The sequence below is a fragment of the Macaca nemestrina genome, chromosome 10 (assembly GCF_043159975.1).
Source record: "Macaca nemestrina isolate mMacNem1 chromosome 10, mMacNem.hap1, whole genome shotgun sequence".
Taxonomy (NCBI): Eukaryota; Metazoa; Chordata; class Mammalia; order Primates; family Cercopithecidae; genus Macaca; species Macaca nemestrina.
This window is the reverse complement of record NC_092134.1, coordinates 77,653,722-77,674,176: the sequence shown is the minus strand read 5'-3', so window position 1 is coordinate 77,674,176 and position 20,455 is coordinate 77,653,722. Positions and strand designations below refer to the sequence as shown.

General features: G+C 42.1%; 1 protein-coding gene across 5 annotated transcripts in view; it reads right to left on the bottom strand.

The window, feature by feature from the left end:
• SARN (SAP domain containing ribonucleoprotein) overlaps nucleotides 1–20,455 on the bottom strand; it is a 69,442-nt gene that overhangs the window by 26,666 nt on the left and 22,321 nt on the right. For all 5 annotated transcript variants that reach the window (XR_982692.3, XM_011728657.3, XM_071071629.1 and 2 more), the window contains exons 6-9: nucleotides 19,689–19,762; nucleotides 19,214–19,242; nucleotides 15,605–15,630; nucleotides 14,097–14,165 (exon numbers count right to left, since the gene is read on the bottom strand). Coding sequence is in view for 4 of the 5 variants with exons in the window: in XM_011728657.3 (XP_011726959.1) it covers nucleotides 14,097–14,165; nucleotides 15,605–15,630; nucleotides 19,214–19,242; nucleotides 19,689–19,762 (198 nt within the window). In the remaining variant the exon portion in view is untranslated. The remainder of the gene's footprint in view (nucleotides 1–14,096; nucleotides 14,166–15,604; nucleotides 15,631–19,213; nucleotides 19,243–19,688; nucleotides 19,763–20,455) is intronic.

Genomic DNA, 20,455 nt, shown 5'->3' with positions numbered 1-20,455 from the left:
GGAGCCTTTAACCAAAATTTCCTATCAAAAAAATTAATCACATACACATATACCAAAAAATTCCTTCCCCAACACCACTTTATTTCCTCCCATAGAGACTCTGAAGGATATACAGTTGTCCCTCAGAATCCAAGAAGCATTGGTTCCAGGACCACCCCTGCCCCCACCTGCAGATACCAAAATCTGTGGGCACTCAAGTCCCTTATACAAAATGACATAAGGCTAGGTGCAGTGGCTTCCGCCTGTAATCTAAGCACTTTCAAAGGCAGGAGGACTGCTTGAGCCCAGGACTTTGAGACTAGCCTGGGCAAAATAGGGAGACCTTGTCTCTGCAAAATAAAATTAGCCAGGCGTGGTGGTGCACGCCTGTGGTCCCAGCTACTTGCGGGGGATGAGGTGGGGTTACTTGAGCCTAGGAGGTGGAGGCTGCAGTGAGCCAGGATCTGGGACACAGCACTCTACAAGAGAGTGAGACTGCATCTTTAAAAAAAAAAAAAAAAAAAAAAAAAAGCACAGTATTTACATATAACCTACGCTCATCCCGTCTATATACTTTAAATCATCTCCAGAGTACTTACAACTAATAGAATGTAAATGTTACATGAATAGCTGTTATACGATCCTGTTTCATTTGTATTATTTTTTATTGTTGTATTTCCCCCCCCAAATGCTTTTGATCCACAGATGTAGAACCCATGGATACAGAGGGCTGAGTATACTTGGATTCAGAGAGCTCACATTTCACTACAGCTGGGGAGAGTATCTGGGAGTGTGGATAGATATTGCTTCACTCAGAAAGGCCAGGCCAACTATCTATCACCCCAAAATTAGATATACAACCAGATATAATGTAATTTTTAAAACTATTTACCGTATGTACTAAGAGTGGTACTTTCAAAAGAAAAAAGAAAAAACTCTTACCCAGAGAATAAGCCCATCTCAAGAAAGAGGCTGGCAAAAACAACTGAACATATTGAAAAGTAAAACAGACTTAACAGAATCCAGCACTCCTCTTGAGCCCTTTGAGGCTGTGTTTACTCTTGTGGCAAAGACGAGCAGGGGGCCAAAGAGAGGCATAAAACTTGTCTTTTATCGAAGTCATCAATTCTGACATGTTAGACGAAGGAATGCGAAGACATTATGGAGGGGGTATTGACCAGGGGAAACAGAAAAGAGTTTTCTCTTACTACAAATTTCTTTACCTGAAGTTCTTCAGGTGCAAATTCAATGAATGAAATCAGAGAGAAATACATAAAATTAAAAGGTACGAGAGCTTAATGATCTCAGCCATGCACCTTCAGGGAGGTCTAAACATCTAACAGAACTTTCCCAAATACCCAGTTTACCATAAATATAGCGCAAAGCACCAGCCATGAATGCTGACATAGCATCAAAAATTTCACCTTGTTTCCCTAAATATTAAAGACTTTTCCTCTTTATTTATTTATTTATTTATTTATTGAGACGGAGTCTCACTCTGTTACCCAGGCTAGAGTACAGTGGCGTGATCTAGGCTCACTGCAACCTCTGCCTCCCGGGTTCAAGCGATTCTCCTGCCTCAGCCTCCCGAGTAGCTGGGACTACAGGCGCATGCCACCACGTGCTGCTAATTTTTTATATTTTTAGTAGAGACAGGGTTTTTCCGTGTTAGCCAGGATGTTCTCGATCTCCTGACCTCACGATCCACCGGCCTTAACCTTCCAAAGTGCTGGGATTACAGGTGTGAGCCACTACACCCGCCCAAACTTTTCCTCTTAAAATGTTCAATTTTTACTTCTAACATCTCTTGTCCAATTTTTTCCTCATACATTGGCTAGGTAAAAAGTATATGTTGAAGGACTGTAGGGAATAGTGGGACAGTAGAAGGAGAAGTTGAGCAAAGAAAAACCCGTCTCTTACTTCTCTGGTTGAAATTAGAATACATTGTCTTGCTCTAGTCAGGAGAGAGAAAAATTCCATTCTGCCTCTTCGCTCTTCCAAATTCCTATAGCCAAGCTGTTCAACAGCAGTTGAATGGCGCACATAACTGACATCACTGACTGGACCCATAATAAAAGGAAGTGAGACGTGTGGGTATGGGGGAACCTGGGAAGGGAGGGAGATGATGTATTTGTGTTACAGACAAAAGACAAGTTCTGTTCCTCTGCAGGGACAGATGAAGAACCAGATGATGGAATAAACTGAGGTCAGAGAGTTTCCCCTATTGTTTCCTCTTTATTATTATTTTTTAATTTAATTTTATTTATTATTATTTTTTTGAGATGGAGTCTCGCTGTGTTGCCCAGGCTGGAGTGCGGTGGTGTGAACTCAACTCAGTGCAAGCTCCACCTCCTGAGTTCACGCCATTCTCCTGCCTCAGCCTCCTGAGTAGCTGGGACTATAGGCGTCTGCCACCACGCCTGGCTAATTTTTTTTTGTATTTTTTAGTAGAGTCGGGGTTTCACCGTGTTAGCCAGGATGATCTCGATCTCCTGACCTCATGATCCACCCGCCTCAGCCTCCCAAAGTGCTGGGATTATAGGCATGACCCACCACGCCTGGCCTATTTTTCTTAATATTATTTTTGAGACCAAGTCTCTCTCAGTTGCCCAGGCTGGAGTGCAGTGGCATAATCTCAGCTCACTGAGACCTCCACCTCCAGGGTTCAAGCAATTCTCGTGATTCAGCCTCCTGAGTAGTTGGGACTACAGGCGTGAGCCACCATACCCAGCTAATTTTTGTATTTTTACTAGAGATGGAGTTTCACATGTTGGCCAGGCTGGTCTCAAACTCCTGACCTGAGGTGATCCACCCGCCTCTGCCTCTCAAAGTGCTGAGATTATAGGTTTGAGTCACTGTGCTGGCCTGTTTCCCCTTTAAACAGCTCCTTTTACCACTCTCTCAAAGTTTGTTCCACTGGGCGGGTGGGGAAGAGTACTGCATTTTTTTATCTTAAAGGGGAGGAGACAGAGAAGAAGAAAACAGATATAGGATTACACATTGTATCTCTCCTTGAAAAGGCCCAATATTTATTTTCAAAGTATTATGAATGAAAAGGGAATGTAAAAGAGTGGTTAAACATTTGTTTAGTCTTAAAAATGCTCCAAGAGGCCAGGCGCTGTAGTTCACGCCTGTAAGCCCAGCACTTTGGGAGGCCGAGGCCAGCAGATCACGAGATCAGGAGTTCAAGACCAGCCTGGCCAACATGGTGAAACCCTGTCTCTACTAAAGATACAAAAAATTAGCTGGCCGTGGTGGCACGCACCTGTAATCCAAGCTACTCGGGAGGCTGAGGCAGGAGAATCACTTGAACCTGAGAGGCGGAGGTTGCAGTGAGCCAAGATAATGCCATTGCACTCCAGCCTGGGGGACAGGGTGAGACTGTCTCAAAAAGCAAAGCAAAACAAAACAAAACAAAACACACAAAAAAACAAAAAACTAAACAAAACAAAACAAAAAACTCCAAGAAATGTTATCTAAGAAATCCTGAAGACTATGAGGTTGAGTTTTAGCTTTTCCTGAAATTTATCTTCTAAGATATCCACTCTCTCAATTGCTATCTCTATCTACCATAGAGTAATCTTCTTTTCTTGGTGGTTAATCTAAGTTGAAAAGAACAGTTATTGAAATAACCTAGGATGAAGGAGCAGGGAAATTCCCCCAAAAGCTCTTGATCAGTGAGGTATCAATGGCTGAGGGGCCTACATTTAGTTTTGTTTTTTCCACTTACAAGTCTACTATCTGCGTTTTTCTTGGTCCCACGGCTGTATAAGAAAGAGAAATGGAGAATTAAATTTTACACCAAGCCTAGGCACTGCTGCTTGAGTATATCTGAATAGAACCCAAATTTACTAAGCAGGCTACTTTTCCAACTTATTCTGGGATCTAATTCTTCTACCACTACTTCCTTTAAAGATACTCTACCAAACTCTTCACCATAGCTTATGGTTCTTTAGGTTTATAAAGTTCCATGTTGGTAATATCCTATGCATGGCCCCATCATTCTTCCTTTGGAAAAGGTTTATACAGCCATACTTAAACAAACAAATCCTAATTACAGACCCTCTGAGAAGGCTGGTGACCAACTTCTAAAACCATAGTATAGTAGTCCCTCTTATACAAGAGGGATACATTCCAAAACCCCCTGAAGCCTCAAATAGTACCAAACTCTATATATACTGTTTTTACCTGCAATTTTAATTTTTAAATTAGACACAATAAGAGATTAACAGCAATAATGAAATAGAACAGGCCAGGCATGGTGGCCCAACCCTGTAATCCCAGCACTTTGGGAGACCAAGGCGGGAGGATCACCTGGGCCCAGGAGTTTGAGACCAGCTTGGGTAACATAGTGAGACCCTGTATCTACAAAAAAATTTAATAATTGGCTGGGCGTGTTGGTGCGTACCTGTAGTCCCAGCTACTCATGAGGCTGAGGTGGGAGGGTCACTTAAGCCCGGGAGGTGGAGGCTGCAGTGAGCTGTGATCATGCCACTGCACTCCAGCCTGGGTGACAGAGCAAAACCTTGTCTCTAAATAAATAAATAAATAAATAAGGCCGGGCGCAGTGGCTCATGCCTGTAATCCCAGCACTTTGGGAGGCTAAGGTGGGCAGATCACAAGGTCAGAAGTTCGAGACCAGCCTGGCCAATATAGTGAAACCCCATCTCCACTAAAAATACAAAAAAAATTAGCCGGGCATAGTGGCACATGCCTGCAATCCCAGCTATTCGGGAGGCTGAGGCAGGAGAATTGCTAGAACCCAGGAGGCGGAGGTTGCAGTGAGCTGAGATTGTGCCACTGCACTCCATCCAGCCTGGGTGACAGAGAAACTCTATCTCAAAAAATAAATAAATAAATAAAAATAAAATAAAAAACTAGCTGGGCACAGTGGCACATGCCTGTAATCCCAGCTACTTGGGAGGCTGAAGCAGGAGAATCACCGGAACCCAGGAGGCAGAGGTTGCAGTGATCCAAGATCACGCCACTGCACTCCAGCCTGGGCAACAAGTGCAAAACTCTGTCTCAAAAAAAAAAAAAAAATTACAACAATATGCCAGCATCACTACTCTTGCGCATTAGGGCCAATATTAAGTAAAATAACAGTTACTTCAACACAAGCATTGCTCTAATGGGGAAGTAGTAGGGATATGCTGGACAAGGGGATGATTCATGTACCTGAGCAGGACATGGCAAGATTTTATCATGCTACTCAGAACAGTGTGCAATTTAAAACTTATAAACTGTTTGTTTCTGGAATTTTCCATGTAATATTTTAGGACTGTGGTTGACTGAGGGTAACTGAAACAACAGAAAGCACAACCACAGGTAAGGGAGGACTGCTGTATGAACCTCTTTCATCTTTCCACATCCCAATGGCTAATCTGTACACCAAAACCCAGCACTGAAGCAAAGGAACAAAAAATATTTCTTCACTTATTTCAGATGGTGGGAGAATAGAAGATAGAATACAACAGGCCTTCCAGAGAGTGAATTGAGAACAGCATGCCGTTAGTTAGCTACAATGAAATCTGTATGCTAGAAGACTGGTGCCCGTCTGTACTTTGAATTGACTTTGTCTCAGCTTCCTCTTTGGTACCTCAATACAGTTAAGTGACAAGCTCCTAACAAACAAGGCAGGTCCCTTTGGGAGGCCAAGGCGGGCAGATCACGAAGTCACGAGTTCGAGACCAGCCTGACCAACACGGCAAAACCCCATCTCTACTAAAAATACAAAAATTAGCCAGGCGTGGTGGCGGGTGCCTGCAATCCCAGCTACTTGGGAAGCTGAGGCAGGAGAATCGCTTAAAACCGAAAGGCAGAGGTTGCACTGAGCTGAGATTGCATCACTGCACTTCAGCCCGGGCAAAAGAGTGAAACTCCATCTCAAAAACGAAACAAACAAACAAACAAACAAAAAGGCACATCCAATACCTCACTTACTGTGAAGTGGTTCATCTCCTACCAATGGTGATAAAAAATGTAATACAAAAGGTTCATGAAAATGATCACTGCAGCTACCCAAGAATATTCTAGTCACCAGCCTCATGAAGAAGTCAGTAGAGGCACAGTCTACTTTCAACCTTTTTTTTTTTTGAGACGGAGTCTTGCTCTGTCACCCAGGCTGGAGTGCAGTGGCCGGATCTCAGCTCACTGCAAGCTCCTCCTCTCAGGTTCACGCCATTCTCCCGCCTCAGCCTCCCGAGTAGCTGGGACTACAGGCACCCGCCACTTTGCCCGGCTAGTTTTTTTTTTTTTATTTTTTAGTAGAGATGGGGTTTCACCGTGTTAGCCAGGATGGTCTCGATCTCCTGACCTTGTGATCCGCCTGTCTCGGCCTCCCAAAGTGCTGGGATTACAGGCTTGAGCCACCGCGCCCGGCTACTTTCAACCTTTTTATATTCTTTTTGTTGTTGTTCAGATAGGGTCTTGCTCTGTTTCCTAGGCTAAAGTGCAGTGATGCCATCATGGCTTACTGCAGCCTTGACCTCTTGGACTCAAGCAATGCTTCCACCTCAGCCTTTCAAGAAGCTGGGACTACAGGCACTCACCACCATACCTGGCTATTTTTATTTTTTGTAGAGATAGGATCTTATTATGTTGCCCAGGCTGGTCTCGAACTCCTGGGATCAAGTGATACTTCAAAGTACTAGAGCTAGGATTATAGGTGTGAACCTCTGTGCCCAGCCTAAACTTTTTATATTGTGACACTGTGTTAACACAGATCATACCCATCAGGAAATAAGCGTGGCAAAAATCATAAACCTGGGAAAAGTATCCTTCAGGGTTTGCTGGACTTAAGATAACTCTTTTTTTTGGATATGCAGTCTCGCTCTGTTGCCCAGGCTGGAGTGCAGTGGTGCAAACTCGGCTCCCTGCAAGCCCCACCTCCCGGGTTCCCACCATTCTCCTGCCTCAGCCTCCCGAGTAGCTGGCACTACAGGCGCCCGCCACCATGCCCGGCTAATTTTTGTATTTTTGGTAGAGATGGGGTTTCACCATGTTAGCCAGGATGGTCTCAATCTCCTGACCTTGTGATCGCCCGCCTCGGCCTCCCAAAGTGCTGGGATTACAGGCGTGAGCCACTGTGCCCGGCTGAGATAACTCTTTAGGACAGTTACCTATATGAAGGGCTGGAAGTAGAAAAATCCTGGTACTATTCTAATACATAAAAAAGGAAGATGTGCTAAGGTCAATAATGATATAAGATGCTTGTACCTTCTACTAGTAACCAAGAATCAGTAACATATACCGCCCTCACATTCCTGGGGAAAGAAAAGAGTATCAACCACATTCCAGTTTTCTGCTTAGTGCCTGGGATTAGACTTGTTTTGTTTTTTTAAATACTCATGTAGATGGATTTCCTATAATGTCCTAAAGTACCAAGTTCCTCCTTCCCGAGGTGCCAATGTTTGAAAAATACAAAACAATCCACTCAAATTAGCACAGCAGTTAATACTACAGCACTAAGCCCAGACTTAGTTTTTACCAAAACTAATATCCCTTGACTACAAATATATTAACTGAGCTGGCTTTATTCCCTCTATCCATCTCCCATTCTTTTCTTTTTTAAAATTTTTTATGGAGATGGGGTCTCGCTCCATCACTCAGGCTGGCATGCAGTGATATGAACATGGCTCACTGCAGTCTTGACCTCCTAGGCTGAAGCAATCCTCCCTCCTAAGTCTCCTAAGTAGCTGGGACCAGAGGCATGTGCCACACTGCACCTGGCTAATTTGTTTTTACTTTTTATAGAAGACAGGGTCTCATTATGTTGCCCAGGCTTCAAACTCCTTTCGAAGATGAGTTTCCAGTCACAGTAGCTCATGGTTGTAATTTCAGCACTTTGGGAGGCTGAGGCTGGAAGACTGCTTGAGTCCAGGAGTTCAAAAACACCAGCCTGGGCAACATGGTGAAACCCCATCTCTACAAAAAATACTAAAATTAGCTGGGTGTGGTGGCGCACACCTGTAGTCCCAGCTACTCAGGAGGCTGAGGCGGAAGGATCACTTGACCCTAGGAGGCTGAGGCTGCAGTGAGCTATCATTGCGTCACTGCACTCCAGCCCGGGTGACAGAGTTAGACCCTGTCTTAAAAGAAAAATAAAAATGGTTTCCTATGTGCCAGGCTAAGTTCTGTCCTTCACCAACGGCACTGACCCAAACACTACTTCTCTTGGGAGGCACGGGAAACAGAAGGAGGAAAAACAACCAGTCAAGCACAAGACAGAAAACCTAGCTGGTGATCAATGAGAGCAAACCAGCTACATGTTATTTATCTGAGTTTTGTTTTGTTTTGTTTGAGGGGGGTGGGAGGTTTGTTAGTCCACTGTCACCATGAGACTTATGAGAAAAGCCATGCCACTCTATCCTCAAACAGTCCAAAGGGTTGAAGGGGACAATTTATAGCCTCTTGTGTAAAAAATTTCTGTAGCCGGGCGCGGTGGCTCACGCCTGTAATCCCAGCACTTTGGAAGGCCGAGACGGGTAGATCACGAGGTCAGGAGATCGAGACCATCCTGACTAACACGGTGAAACCCAGTCTCTACTAAAAATACAAAAATTAGCCAGGCGCGGTGGTGGGCGCCTGTAGTCCCAGCCACAGGGGAGGCTAAGGCAGGAGAATGGCGTGAATCCAGGAGGTGGAGCTTGCAGTGAGTGGAGATCGCGCCACCGCACCCAGCCTAGGCGACAGAGCAAGACTCCATCTCACCAAAAAAAAGAAAAAAAAAAAAAATTTCTGTAAATGCCAATGCCATTCTTCGCCTTGTCACTTTCCATTAGTCTAAACCAGTAAGATTCTATTCACTGAGACTTAAGCTGGAAACATGAACAGACAGACTTTTCTTGGGCAGAGGGAAAAGGAGATGATGATTTAGGGGAGGCTGGGGGGAGGTGGGAGAGAGATTTCTTTACATTTCTGTGTAGTGCCTGATATGTGTATAGTACACTAGTGGAGCTAAAAACTGAAATATATAAATAGTCATGCAAAAGTCAGCCTAGGAAAAATAGCAGAGACTCAGGTTCCTTAAATCTGTAATAGGCTCAAGCCATAAATCTAAAATATGAAGAGGAGATGAGCAGATTGTGACAATTAAAAAATAAATAAATAAAAAATAGGCTGGGCACAGTGGCTAACACCTGTAATCCCAGCACTTTGGGAGGCTGAGGCAGAAGGATCAGTTGAGCCCAGGAATTGGAGACCAGCCTGGGCAACATATGAGACCCTATCTCTAAAAAAAAAAAAAAAAGAAATCGATCATAAACATTATTCAATCCACAGCTCATTTGCTCTCACATACTTCCTCTTTATTCATATACTACACTGATCAGTAGCCAAGTCCACTAAAGAGAAATCAGCAAGCAAGCAGGGACATAAGTTGGATCAAGCAGACAAACCCCACGCAACAGAGATGACAAAAAGTGGGTTTTTCATTGTCTTGCTTAGAATACTAGGAGAAGAGGCTACATTACCTGCTAACTGCCACTATGTGTACCACATCTAACTGAATAAAATCAGTGCCTAGAGAATTACACAACTTAAAAGACAAGTGACCAAATTATATAGAAGGTTACACTGGAACCCAGAATCCCAGGATGAAGTGGACAAAAGTATGCTCATCTGGCAGTTCCGTAAACACAAACTTAACTAAGTCACTAACCTCTGCCAACCAACCAAACACTAGGTAACAACTCATTCTGGTGATAAATAGTTAAGCACAAGAACTAGCCAATTCTCACCAGACAATGTACCCAGCTGCAATTCCAGGATGTGGAACTGTTCACTAGAACACTAAGTTCTAGAAAAAAAGAATCCTTGGGTCGGGCGCGGTGGCTCAAGCCTGTAATCCCAGCACTTTGGGAGGCCGAGACGGGCGGATCACGAGGTCAGGAGATCGAGACCATCCTGGCTAACACCGTGAAACCCCGTCTCTACTAAAAATACAAAAAACTAGCCGGGCGAGGTGGCGGGCGCCTGTAGTCCCAGCTACTCCAGAGGCTGAGGCAGGAGAATGGCCTAAACCCGGGAGGCGGAGCTTGCAGTGAGCTGAGATCCGGCCACTGCACTCCAGCCTGGGCTACAGAGCAAGACTCCGTCTCAAAAAAAAAAAAAAAAGAAAGAAAAAAAAAAAAAAAAAAAGAATCCTTACTTTTCTTATGTCTTACTCCTTTTCCTCCAACTTCTCTCCTTTCATAGATTTACTCTGAAACTGTTTATATTTTCTACAATTATTAAAAAAAATTCTCAGCTACAGATTAACAGAGGTGCAAGTATGTGGTCTGACAAGTAATTTCTATGCCACTTCCAAGTATGAAAGCTGTGTGGGAGATATAAGCTAGATATGAGTTGTCCAATACAGTAGCCACTAGCCACAAATGGCTTTGTAAAATAAGTTTTATTGGACAGTGCTGGTGTAGACAGCAAAACATCAGCATTTCTGGGACACTGTGATGGTTTACGGGACAAAACAGACCAAACTGTTCAAATTAGGATGGTTCTGAAAATCAAGACTTATAACCAATGTAAATGGGGCCTATACTCAAAGAGGACATCTCAAAAGGTCACAAATCTCCAAGTAAAGTAGTCCCTAGAAACCATACATATGCTAGTAAAGTGCTACTTAAAATATAGTCTGCCTCCTGGTGCTAGTCTCCAAACTGTTTCTTACCAGTGTGTAAAGGTCCAGAAATTGAAAATGTTAAGAAACTTTCAGAATAATTTAATACTGTTGTAACATTTTAATTGCATTTTATAAAAGTTATCACTCTGCAATAATCAAAAAAATTTTTAAACTAGTTTTTTGCCACAGATAATTTCAGAAGCACTACTCTAGCACATATGCAAATAAAAAAATATGCTACACATATTGGCAATCAATGTTATTAGAGAAGGAAGCTCAGAGCCAGAGTTCTGCCAATTACCATTATTGTATTACAACCCTCCAGAGACTTAAAATGGGTGCTGAAATCTTATCAATGATCAACAAAAACTAAAATTGAGTCAAGTTAATTGACTCAATTTTAAGGCCATAAAGGCAATTTACCAACAGAACTGAACTAAAAAAAAAGGAAGAAAACCAACATTTATTGAGGGTCAAAGTAGCACTGTTAGGTAATTTTGAATACTGTATACAATTTTTATTTTTAAAGACAGAGTCTAGGCCATGTGCGGTGGCTCACGCCTGTAATCCCAGCACTTTGGGAGGCCAAGGTGGGTGGATCACTTGAGACCAAAAGTTTGAGACCAGCTTGGACAATATGGAGAAACTCCATCTCTACTAAAAATGCAAAATTAGCTGGGTGTGGTGGCGCGCTCCCATATTCTCAGCTACTCAGGAGGTTGAGGTGGGAAAAATCACTTGAACCCAGGAGGCAGAGGTTGTAGTGAGCTGAGATCGCACCACTGCACCACTACACCACTGCACTGCCTGGGTGACAGAACAAGACCCTGTCTCAGGAAAAAAGAAAAAAAAAGACAGGATCTCACTCTGTTACCCAGGCTGGAGTGCAGTGTCACTATCATGGCTCACTGCAGCCTCAAACTCCTGGGCTCAATTAATCCTCCTACCTCAGCCTCCCAAAATCATGGGATTTCAGGCATAAGACATTGCACCTGGCCCTGTATCCAATTATTTACTCTTCCCAATCAGGTTGCTAGGTATTGCTCTAAGTCTTACAGATGAGGATCAAAGAAGTTCAGTAATTTGCTCAAAGTCACAAAGTTAATATATGTATCTGTTTTACTCAGTCTTCTGTGGATTAAAAATGAAAAAAGGTCAAAGAAAGAGAAAAAGTCTAGGGAAGGGAAGAGAAAGACCTGTTATTCCTGTAATGAAATACTATAAAAATAACACAGGTATATAGTATAGCATTGATGGACAAATTCTTCTCAGCAATGTGTAGTAGGAGCTATGAGCTATGTAGTAAGAGATATGATGTTCAATTTTGTAGATTCTGAAGGAACACAGACAATTCCTTAGAAGATGGAGTGAATTTTTACTGCTGGGGTTCTCAGACATCTAGCCCTCATATAAAAGAGGAGAAAACAGACGAGAACTAGGGCCACAGATCCAAGGCATCCTTCCCCTTGGCCATCTGGCACAACACAAGTGACCTTTGGTTTATAACAGCCCTTCCCAATTAAGGTGCATGTGGCTTAAGAATCACATACTCTGCCTCTCAACTCCAAATTTTTTCTTACTTCACATAAATGAGCAAGTATTCCCACTGAGCATAGATGGTCTCAGCATCATGCTAGGCACACGGACCTGATGCTATATTTCTGGTTAATATAAAAAATGATAACCCAGGCCAGGTGCAGTGGCTTACACCTATAGTCCCGCATTTTGGGAGGCCAAGGCAGGAGGATGGCTTGAGGCCAGAAGTTTGAGACCAGCTAGGTAACACAGGGAGACCTCGTCTCTTAAAAAAAAATTCAAAAAACTAGCCAGGCATGGTGGCACACGTCTGTGGTCCCACCTACTCAGGAGGCTGAGGTGGGAGGCTTGCTCGAGCCTGGGAAATGGAGGCTGCAATGAGCTGTGATCATGCTACTGCACTGCAGCCTGGGTGACAGAGTGAGAACCTGTCTCAAAAAAGATTGGGAAAAAAAAAAAAAGTTAACCTAAATGGAAGATGGAACAAAGTTGTGCACAAGTGTTCCATAGTGGCACAATAATGATTACTTTTAGGGTTTAGTTTTTTTACTAAGCAAAACATATAACCAATGTCAGATAAGTTTCTTTCAATGGCTTTCTAGAGAGCTAAATACTTTTATGCTGAGTTGGAAATAATGATTTTTTTCTTTTTTTTTGAGACGGAGTCTCACTCTGTTGCCCAGGCTGGAGTACAGAAGCATGATCTCGCCTCACTACAACCTCCGCCTCCCGGGTTCAAGTGATTCTCCTGCCTCAGTCTCCCAAGTAGCTGGGATTAAGGCATGTGCCACCACGCCCGGCTAATTTTTGTAGTTTTAGTAGAGACAGGGTTTCACCATGTTGGCCGGCCTGGTCTCGAACTCCTGACCTCAGGTGATCCGCCCGCCTCGGCTTCCCAAAGTGCTAGGATTACAGGCGTGAGCCACCATGCCCGGCCGATTTTTTCTTAAATGATGGTTTTTCTGGTTTCAAATACCCTGCCACCACTTTGACAACCAAGAAACATGTTCCTGTTCTAAACAACAAAGATTAAGAGATCACCTGCTCTAGGCAAATAGAAAAATCCTTATCATTTTATCCAATGTGCCTAGCAAAACTACAAAGGCAACTATGCCCTGGGGAACCAATCATCCCACACAGCATGAAGTAAACAAAGTCATCTTGCTTAATAAAGTAAATAACATCAGTTAGCAGAGGGGCATAAAGAATGAGTTAACTTTTTTATTTTTGTTCCACCAATCCTCCAAGTTTTATTTCTAAGTACTTCTGACCTAAAAACAAGACTATCTTCTCCTGATTATTTAATTCCCATTATGCCTATTATCAAAGTTAAAGTAGTTGTAATAAGTTTTAACTTCACTGAATTCAACATCTTAACCAACAGAAATATAGACCATACTCAGGCTGGGTGCAATGGCTCACGCCTGTAATCCCAGCACTCTGGGAGGCAGAAGTGGGTGGATCCCTTAGGCCCAGGAGTTTGAGACCAGCTTGTGTAACATAGCAAAATCTCGTCTCTACCAAAAATAGAAAAAAATTAGCTGGGCATGGTGGCACGCGCCGCAGTTTTAGCTACGTGAGAGGCTGACATGGGAGGATCACCTGAGCCCAAGGAGGTCAAGCCTGCAGTGAGCCATGATCACACCACTGCACTTCAGTCTGGCAACAGAATGACCCTGTCTCAAAGGAAAAAAAAGAAAGAAAGAAAAGAAATATAGACCATGCTCTAGCAGCCTGGGTGAAAGCTATGAAAACAATCCACGGGAAAAAGCAATCGGCTTGTGAAATAATTCCTATAATATAATCAAGAGCCAGCGAGAGGAGGTGACAGTCAAACGAGTATGTGAAATGAAATGCTTTGTAGCCAGTTACATTCTCAGGAGGGTCATTTCCAGACTACGTAGTTCCCATAAGCTGCTCTAATGTCACGAAAACATTACTTCCATCGAACCTACATTACCTTTCTGGAGATTGAAGAGACATTCAAACCAAATCTTTGAGCTCTTTCCTTCAGCTTATCCAAGTTAACCTATAAAAACATGGGGGAAAGAACACAGTTTTAAAAAATCAAAACAGAAAACAAAAAATGCAGAAACTATAGTCTGAAGCTAAGAGTTCAAACAAGCCTATAACATCAAAGATACCCTATGAGAAAAATAAGAAAACTAAGCAGCAACCATCCAGTCCACTGATTATTAAAAGGCCTCCTCTGGAATGCAGTGAAACATTCAGTCCTGCCTCCTGCATTTATCACAGGTGTCAATAGCCTAAGGAGGGCTTAAGATCAAGGGAAGGCAAACACTGCTGGAGAAAGCAAACACATGTCTAAATCATCACCTCCAAACAAGTCTACCATTCTCAATCCAAAATCATTAATTCTCATATCGTCTCTGCAAGTATTTCTTAAATCTATCTCCAAGCAAAGAGAAACCATCACAGAAGCACCTTTTTCAGAAGACAATCTATAACCACTACCCACTCGATTCTCTTCCCTCCTCTTTCTTGGAAACCTTGGTACATGGACTCGTTACTATTGTAAGAATTATTTAGGGCCGGTGCGGTGGCTCATGCCTGTAATCCCAGCAGTTTGGGAGGCTGAGGTGGGCAGATCACCTGAGGTCAGGAGTTCGAGACCAGCCTGGCCAACATGGTGAAACCCCGTCTCTACTAAAAATACAAAAATTAGCCAGGCATGGTGGGGGGGCACCTGTAATCCCAGCTACTTGGGAGGCTGAGGCAGAATAATTCCTTGAACCTAGGAGGCAGAGGTTGTAGTAAGCTGAGACCGCACCATTGCACTCCAGCCTGGGCAACAAGAATGAAACTCCATCTTAAAAAAAAAAAAAAAAAGAATACAAAATTTTCATTAATAATATTAAATCTTAACTTACAATATTAAGCAGCAACCCCTAAAGCAGGATTTCATAAAGCTGATTCTATTTCACCACAGTATTCGTTACCATTCTTAAAATATGCTGACTAGAAACAATGGTCCAGAAAGCCATTTTATTCTACCATTCTTTACTATGATTTCACATTTCATGGATAGTATTTAAAAAATTTTTTTTTAAAAAAAAAGCACTATCTACAAACAGAACTCCTAAATTGCTTCCATAGATTCTCTTGTGGTAATTATGAATTAGACATTATCTAAGGCCATTGGACAAGGATTCAGTACCATAAAACAAAGAGTTATATACACGGGTTGTTCTCTAGCTAACAAAATCTATTCTTACTTTCGAAAAGAGTGGTAGGAAGAAAGACGTCTGCAGTAACTGAACATGTGACAATTTTCCTGACCTCTCAGTATCTCCAACAATTTTTTAAATTCAGGACATATAACATTATACTGAAAACAGTCAACAAATTAATGTTCTCAGAGTTTCTTCTAATCTGGTGAGGAGTCTCTAAAGTTAGCTATACAGAATTAAGATCTGGATGTGTAAGAAATAAAAAAAGATTTCTTACCATAGGTTTGTTATCAGATGACAGACCTAAGGAAGTAAACAAAATTTTATTTAATATTTTTATTTTATTTATTTATTTTTTTTTTATTTAATATTTTTAAAAGTCATAAAAGCCGACAGTCTTCAAGTCAAATTAGGCAACATAAAAACTGTATACGGGACACACCCCCTTTATCCTATGATGACAAAGAAAAGGCAGAAATTCCATCTAGCAATCATGTCTCCATTAACTGCTAGCAGGAACATAAAACGGTACAGCTGCTCTGGAAAACAGTTTGGCAGTTCCTCAAAAGGTAAATACAGTTACGCATGATCCCACAATTCCACTGCTAGTATACAGCCAAGAGAAAATGAAAACATATAATTACACAAAAACTTGTACATAAATGTTCACAGCAGCATTATTCATATTAGACAAAAAGTTAAAGAAAAACACCCATCAGCTTGATGACTGGCTAAATTAAGTATAGTATATCCATACAATGGAATATTATTAAATAATAAAAATGAATAGAGATACATGCTACAACATAAGTGAACCTTGAAAACTATGCTAAGTGAAAGAATCCAGTCACTAAAGACAATATACTATATGAATGCATTCATATGAAGGCAAATTTCCACGGAGAAAAAAACTAAGCGGCTGCTTAGGGCTGGGCAGGGAGAGGTAATGGAGGATATCTGCTAATGGGCACAGTTTCTTTTTGGGGTGATAAGCACGGTGATGATGGCTGCACAACCCTGTGAATATACTATGGAATAATGAATTATATACCTTTAAATGGATGAATTGTTACGTCATATAAATTGCATCTCTCTAAAGCTCTTAAAAAAGAGATCACATCTGGACAAACAAGAACTACTATTACGAGTTGAAACTTTGGCTCCTGGGCCGGGTGCGGTGGCTCACGCCTGTAATCCCAGCACTTTGGGAGGCCAAGGCAGGTGGATCACCTGAAGTCAGGCGTTCTAGACCAGCCTGACCAATATGGTGAAATCCCGTCTCTACTAAAAAAACAAAAATTAGCAGGGCGTGGTGGCATGCGCCTGTAGTCCCAGCTACTCAGGAGGCTGAGACAGGAGAATTGCTTGAACCCAGGAGGCAGAGGCTGTACTGAGGGGTGCCACTGCGCTCCAGTCTGGGCAACAGAGCAAGACTCCATCTCAAAAAAAATAAAAAGAAATTATGCTTCCTTAAGGCCAATTTTCTGTCCTGAAATTATCACCAAGAACCTAACCAATAATTATTTACTTCAAACTTTTCAGGATCTCATTCAAAAAACAATGCTTCCTTTTAAATGTTCCCAAATTCCGTTATTTTAGAGTTACTCTATAGTTCTTTTTTTTTTTTTTTTTCTTTGAGATGGAGTCTAGCTCTGTCGCCCAGGCTGGAGTGCAGTGGCCGGATCTCAGCTCACTGCAAGCTCCGCCTCCCAGGTTTACGCCATTCTCCTGCCTCAGCCTCCCGAGTAGCTGGGACTACAGGTGCCCGCCACCTCGCCTGGCTAGTTTTTTGTATTTTTAGTAGAGACGGGGTTTCACCGTGTTAGCCAGGATGGTCTCGATCTCCTGACCTCGAGATCCGCCCGTCTCAGCCTCCCAAAGTGCTGGGATTACAGGCTTGAGCCACCGCGCCCGGCAAGTTACTCTATAATTCTAAGATGTCAGAATTATGAGTAAAACTGAAACTGTATTTTTTATCAGGTTCCCTTTTCAGACTATTAACTATTATCTTTCTTCAAATAGCATTTTAGCCACGCACCTGTAGTCCCAGTTACTCAGGAGGTTGAGGGAGGGTTGCTTGAGCCCAGGAGCTCAAGTCCAGCATGGGCAATATAGTGAAACCCTGTCTCTTAAAAAAAATAAAAAAGCACCACCTTCTATAATTTCTGTTGTATCTTCACCAATTATATTATCTCTCTTGGTATAACTAAGAGTCAGAAAAAAATTTTTTTTTCTATAACACTTAGTGATAGTGGCCAGAAATTTTTCCACCTTTTTAAAAGCACAGCAAAGACCTCCCAGGCTCAAGAGATCCTCCCACCCCAGCGTCCCAAGTAGCTGGGACTACAGGCACCTGCTACCATGTCTAGCTAATTTTTTAATTTTTTGTAGAAACAAGGTGTCACTTTGTTTCCCAAGCTAGTTTCCAACTCCTGGGCTCAAGCAATCCTCCCAGCTTGGCATTCCAAAGTGTTGGGATTATAGGTGTGAGCCACCACACCCAGAGTTTCTTAAAAATAATAACTATTTCAGGCTCGGCACACCTGTAATCCCACCATTTTGGGAGGCAGAGGTGAGTGGATCACTTGAGGTCAGGAGTTCAAGACCAGCCTGGCCAACACAGTGAAACCTGTCTCTACTAAAAATGCAAAAATTAGCTGGGTGTGGTGTTACGCACCTGCAGTCCCAGCTGAAGCAGGCTGAAGCAGGAAAATAGCTTGAACCCGGGAGGCAGAGGTTGCAGTGAGCCAGACTGCGTCCCTGCACTCCAGTCTGGGTGACAGAGCAAGACTGTGTCTCAAAAAATAGTAATAATTTCCTCTAATTCATTATAAAAGTGACACATATTCATTGTATCGATTTTAAAAACACAGACAAGCAAAAAGAAATAAATCATTCAAAATTCCACCAACCAGAGATAATGAGTACTAACATTTTAGAATACAGTCATCCCTCCATTTCCTCAGGGGATTGGATCCAACCCCAACCCTGCAGCTGATACCAAAATCCACTATGCTCAAGTTCTGCAGCAGATTATAATAAGTTGCTCCTCCATATCTGCAGGTTTCGCATCCCAAAAATACTGTATTTCTGAACCACATTTGGTTATGAAGAACCCTCAGATACAGAGGGCAAAGTGTATTTATTGGGGAAAAAAAATAAATCCATGTATAAGTGGACCTGTGCAGTTCAAACCTGTGTTGTTCAAGTGTCTACTGTATATCCTTCCAATCTTTTTTCCTATCTATACATGCACTCTTACATGACTAAAATGGGAACATACTGTTAATATAAATTTGTAACTTTTTATTAATATCGCTGATAAATATCTTTCAATATTATTTCAGCACAGTATAGTCTTCTATACCATGGCACACATTTAATAACCAATTCTCTATTGTACAGTTGGTTGTTTCCAGTTATTGATCACTATAAATAATGCTGTGATAATCCTTGAGGCTAAGTCTTTATGCACATTCAAGACTATTTCCTTATACGTTCCTAGAAGTAAAACTGTTAAGGTAGAAGATATTCTTTTCCCTTTTATCACTTATAATAGCCAGTATAACACTGGAAAGTATGCAATAATTTTATGCAGTTGAGACCCTAGAATAAGTAAGCAAAGTACTAGAGAAACTTCTTTGAAGATGTTCAAGAAAGACAGACAAATGTTGGCACTTCCTATCCTCTCATAACATTCAGTATCTCTTTTAATTGCCCAGGAAGGCCTAAGTATAATTTTATCTAAAGCAGGAGATGAATGCTATAATCTCTTAAGAGTTTCTACAGCTAGCAAATTTACCTTATTTTGGAGAAATGAAACCTGTTATACCAGAAAAGAAAGAATAAAAGGGTAACTTTCTCAGAAGTATCTCTGTACTCTTACCTTTTGTTGGAACTGAAGAAATCCCAAACCTGAAGAAGGAAAAACAAACTAAATTTTAGGAAGCTGTTCACACTCCTGGTTGTCTGTCTCCGTGTCAAGTATACATATGACACTTCTTGCTTGTGATCTCAAGTCTTGCAATCATTAGCTAATTCTAACAACCCCATGAAAGAGGTTCAGTTTACTCTCCCTCTTACCAAGTCCAGAGATTAAGCTAAGAGGAAGCCTTATCAGAATTAGTAGTAGTAGTCAGTTCCTGGCTTTAACTGTTACAAAAACCCTTCTCAATAAAGCCCAATTTATAGCTACTATAACCAAACCAGTAGATACGTTCTGAATAGGGTCAAAAAAGTGTTCATATCCTTCAGCAAGCCTCTATTCTACTTAAATCAACAATTATATCAAAAACCTAGGATCACATATCTTCACCTTTACAACATCACTACTGCAGGCCCAAAAGGCTGGGGACACTCACCTAGCTGCCCGAGCAGCTTTCTTACTCTCCAAGCTCACAGGTACATTGAATCGTTCAGCCCTCTTCTGCATTCTCTAAGTAAAAATAGACAAAAAAAAAAAAAAAAAAAAAAGGAAGAAAAAAGAAGTCAATTTATGGTTTAAGAAAGTTAGTCAGAGGTAGGTATCTTTAAAAAAATAAAAATAGGCCAGGCGCGGTGGCTCAAGCCTGTAATCCCAGCACTTTGGGAGGCCGAGGCGGGCGGATCACAAGGTCAGGAGATCGAGACCACAGTGAAACCCCGTCTCTACTAAAAATACAAAAAATTAGCCAGGCGCGGTGGCGGGCGCCTGTAGTCCCAGCTACTCAGGAGGCTGAGGCAGGAGAATGGCGGGAACCCGGGAGGCGGAGCCTGCAGTGAGCCGCGATCGCGCCACTGCACTCCAGCCTGGGCAACAGCGTGAGACTCCGTCTCAAAAAAAAAAAAAAAATAAAAATAAAAATAAAAAAATAATAATAATAATAAAAATAAAAAAATTTTTTTTAAAGTCTCACTCTGTCCCCCAGGCTGGAGTACAGTGGCATGATCTCAGCTCACTGCAACCTCAGCCTCCTGGGTTCAAGCGATTCTCGTGGCTCAGCCTCCCGAGTAACTGGTATTAGAGGACTGTGCCACTGTGCCCAGCTAATTTTTGTGCTTTTAGTAGAAATGAGATTTCACCATGATGGCCAGGCTGATCTCGAACTCCTGACTTCAAGTGAACTGTCCACCTCAGCCTCCCAAACTA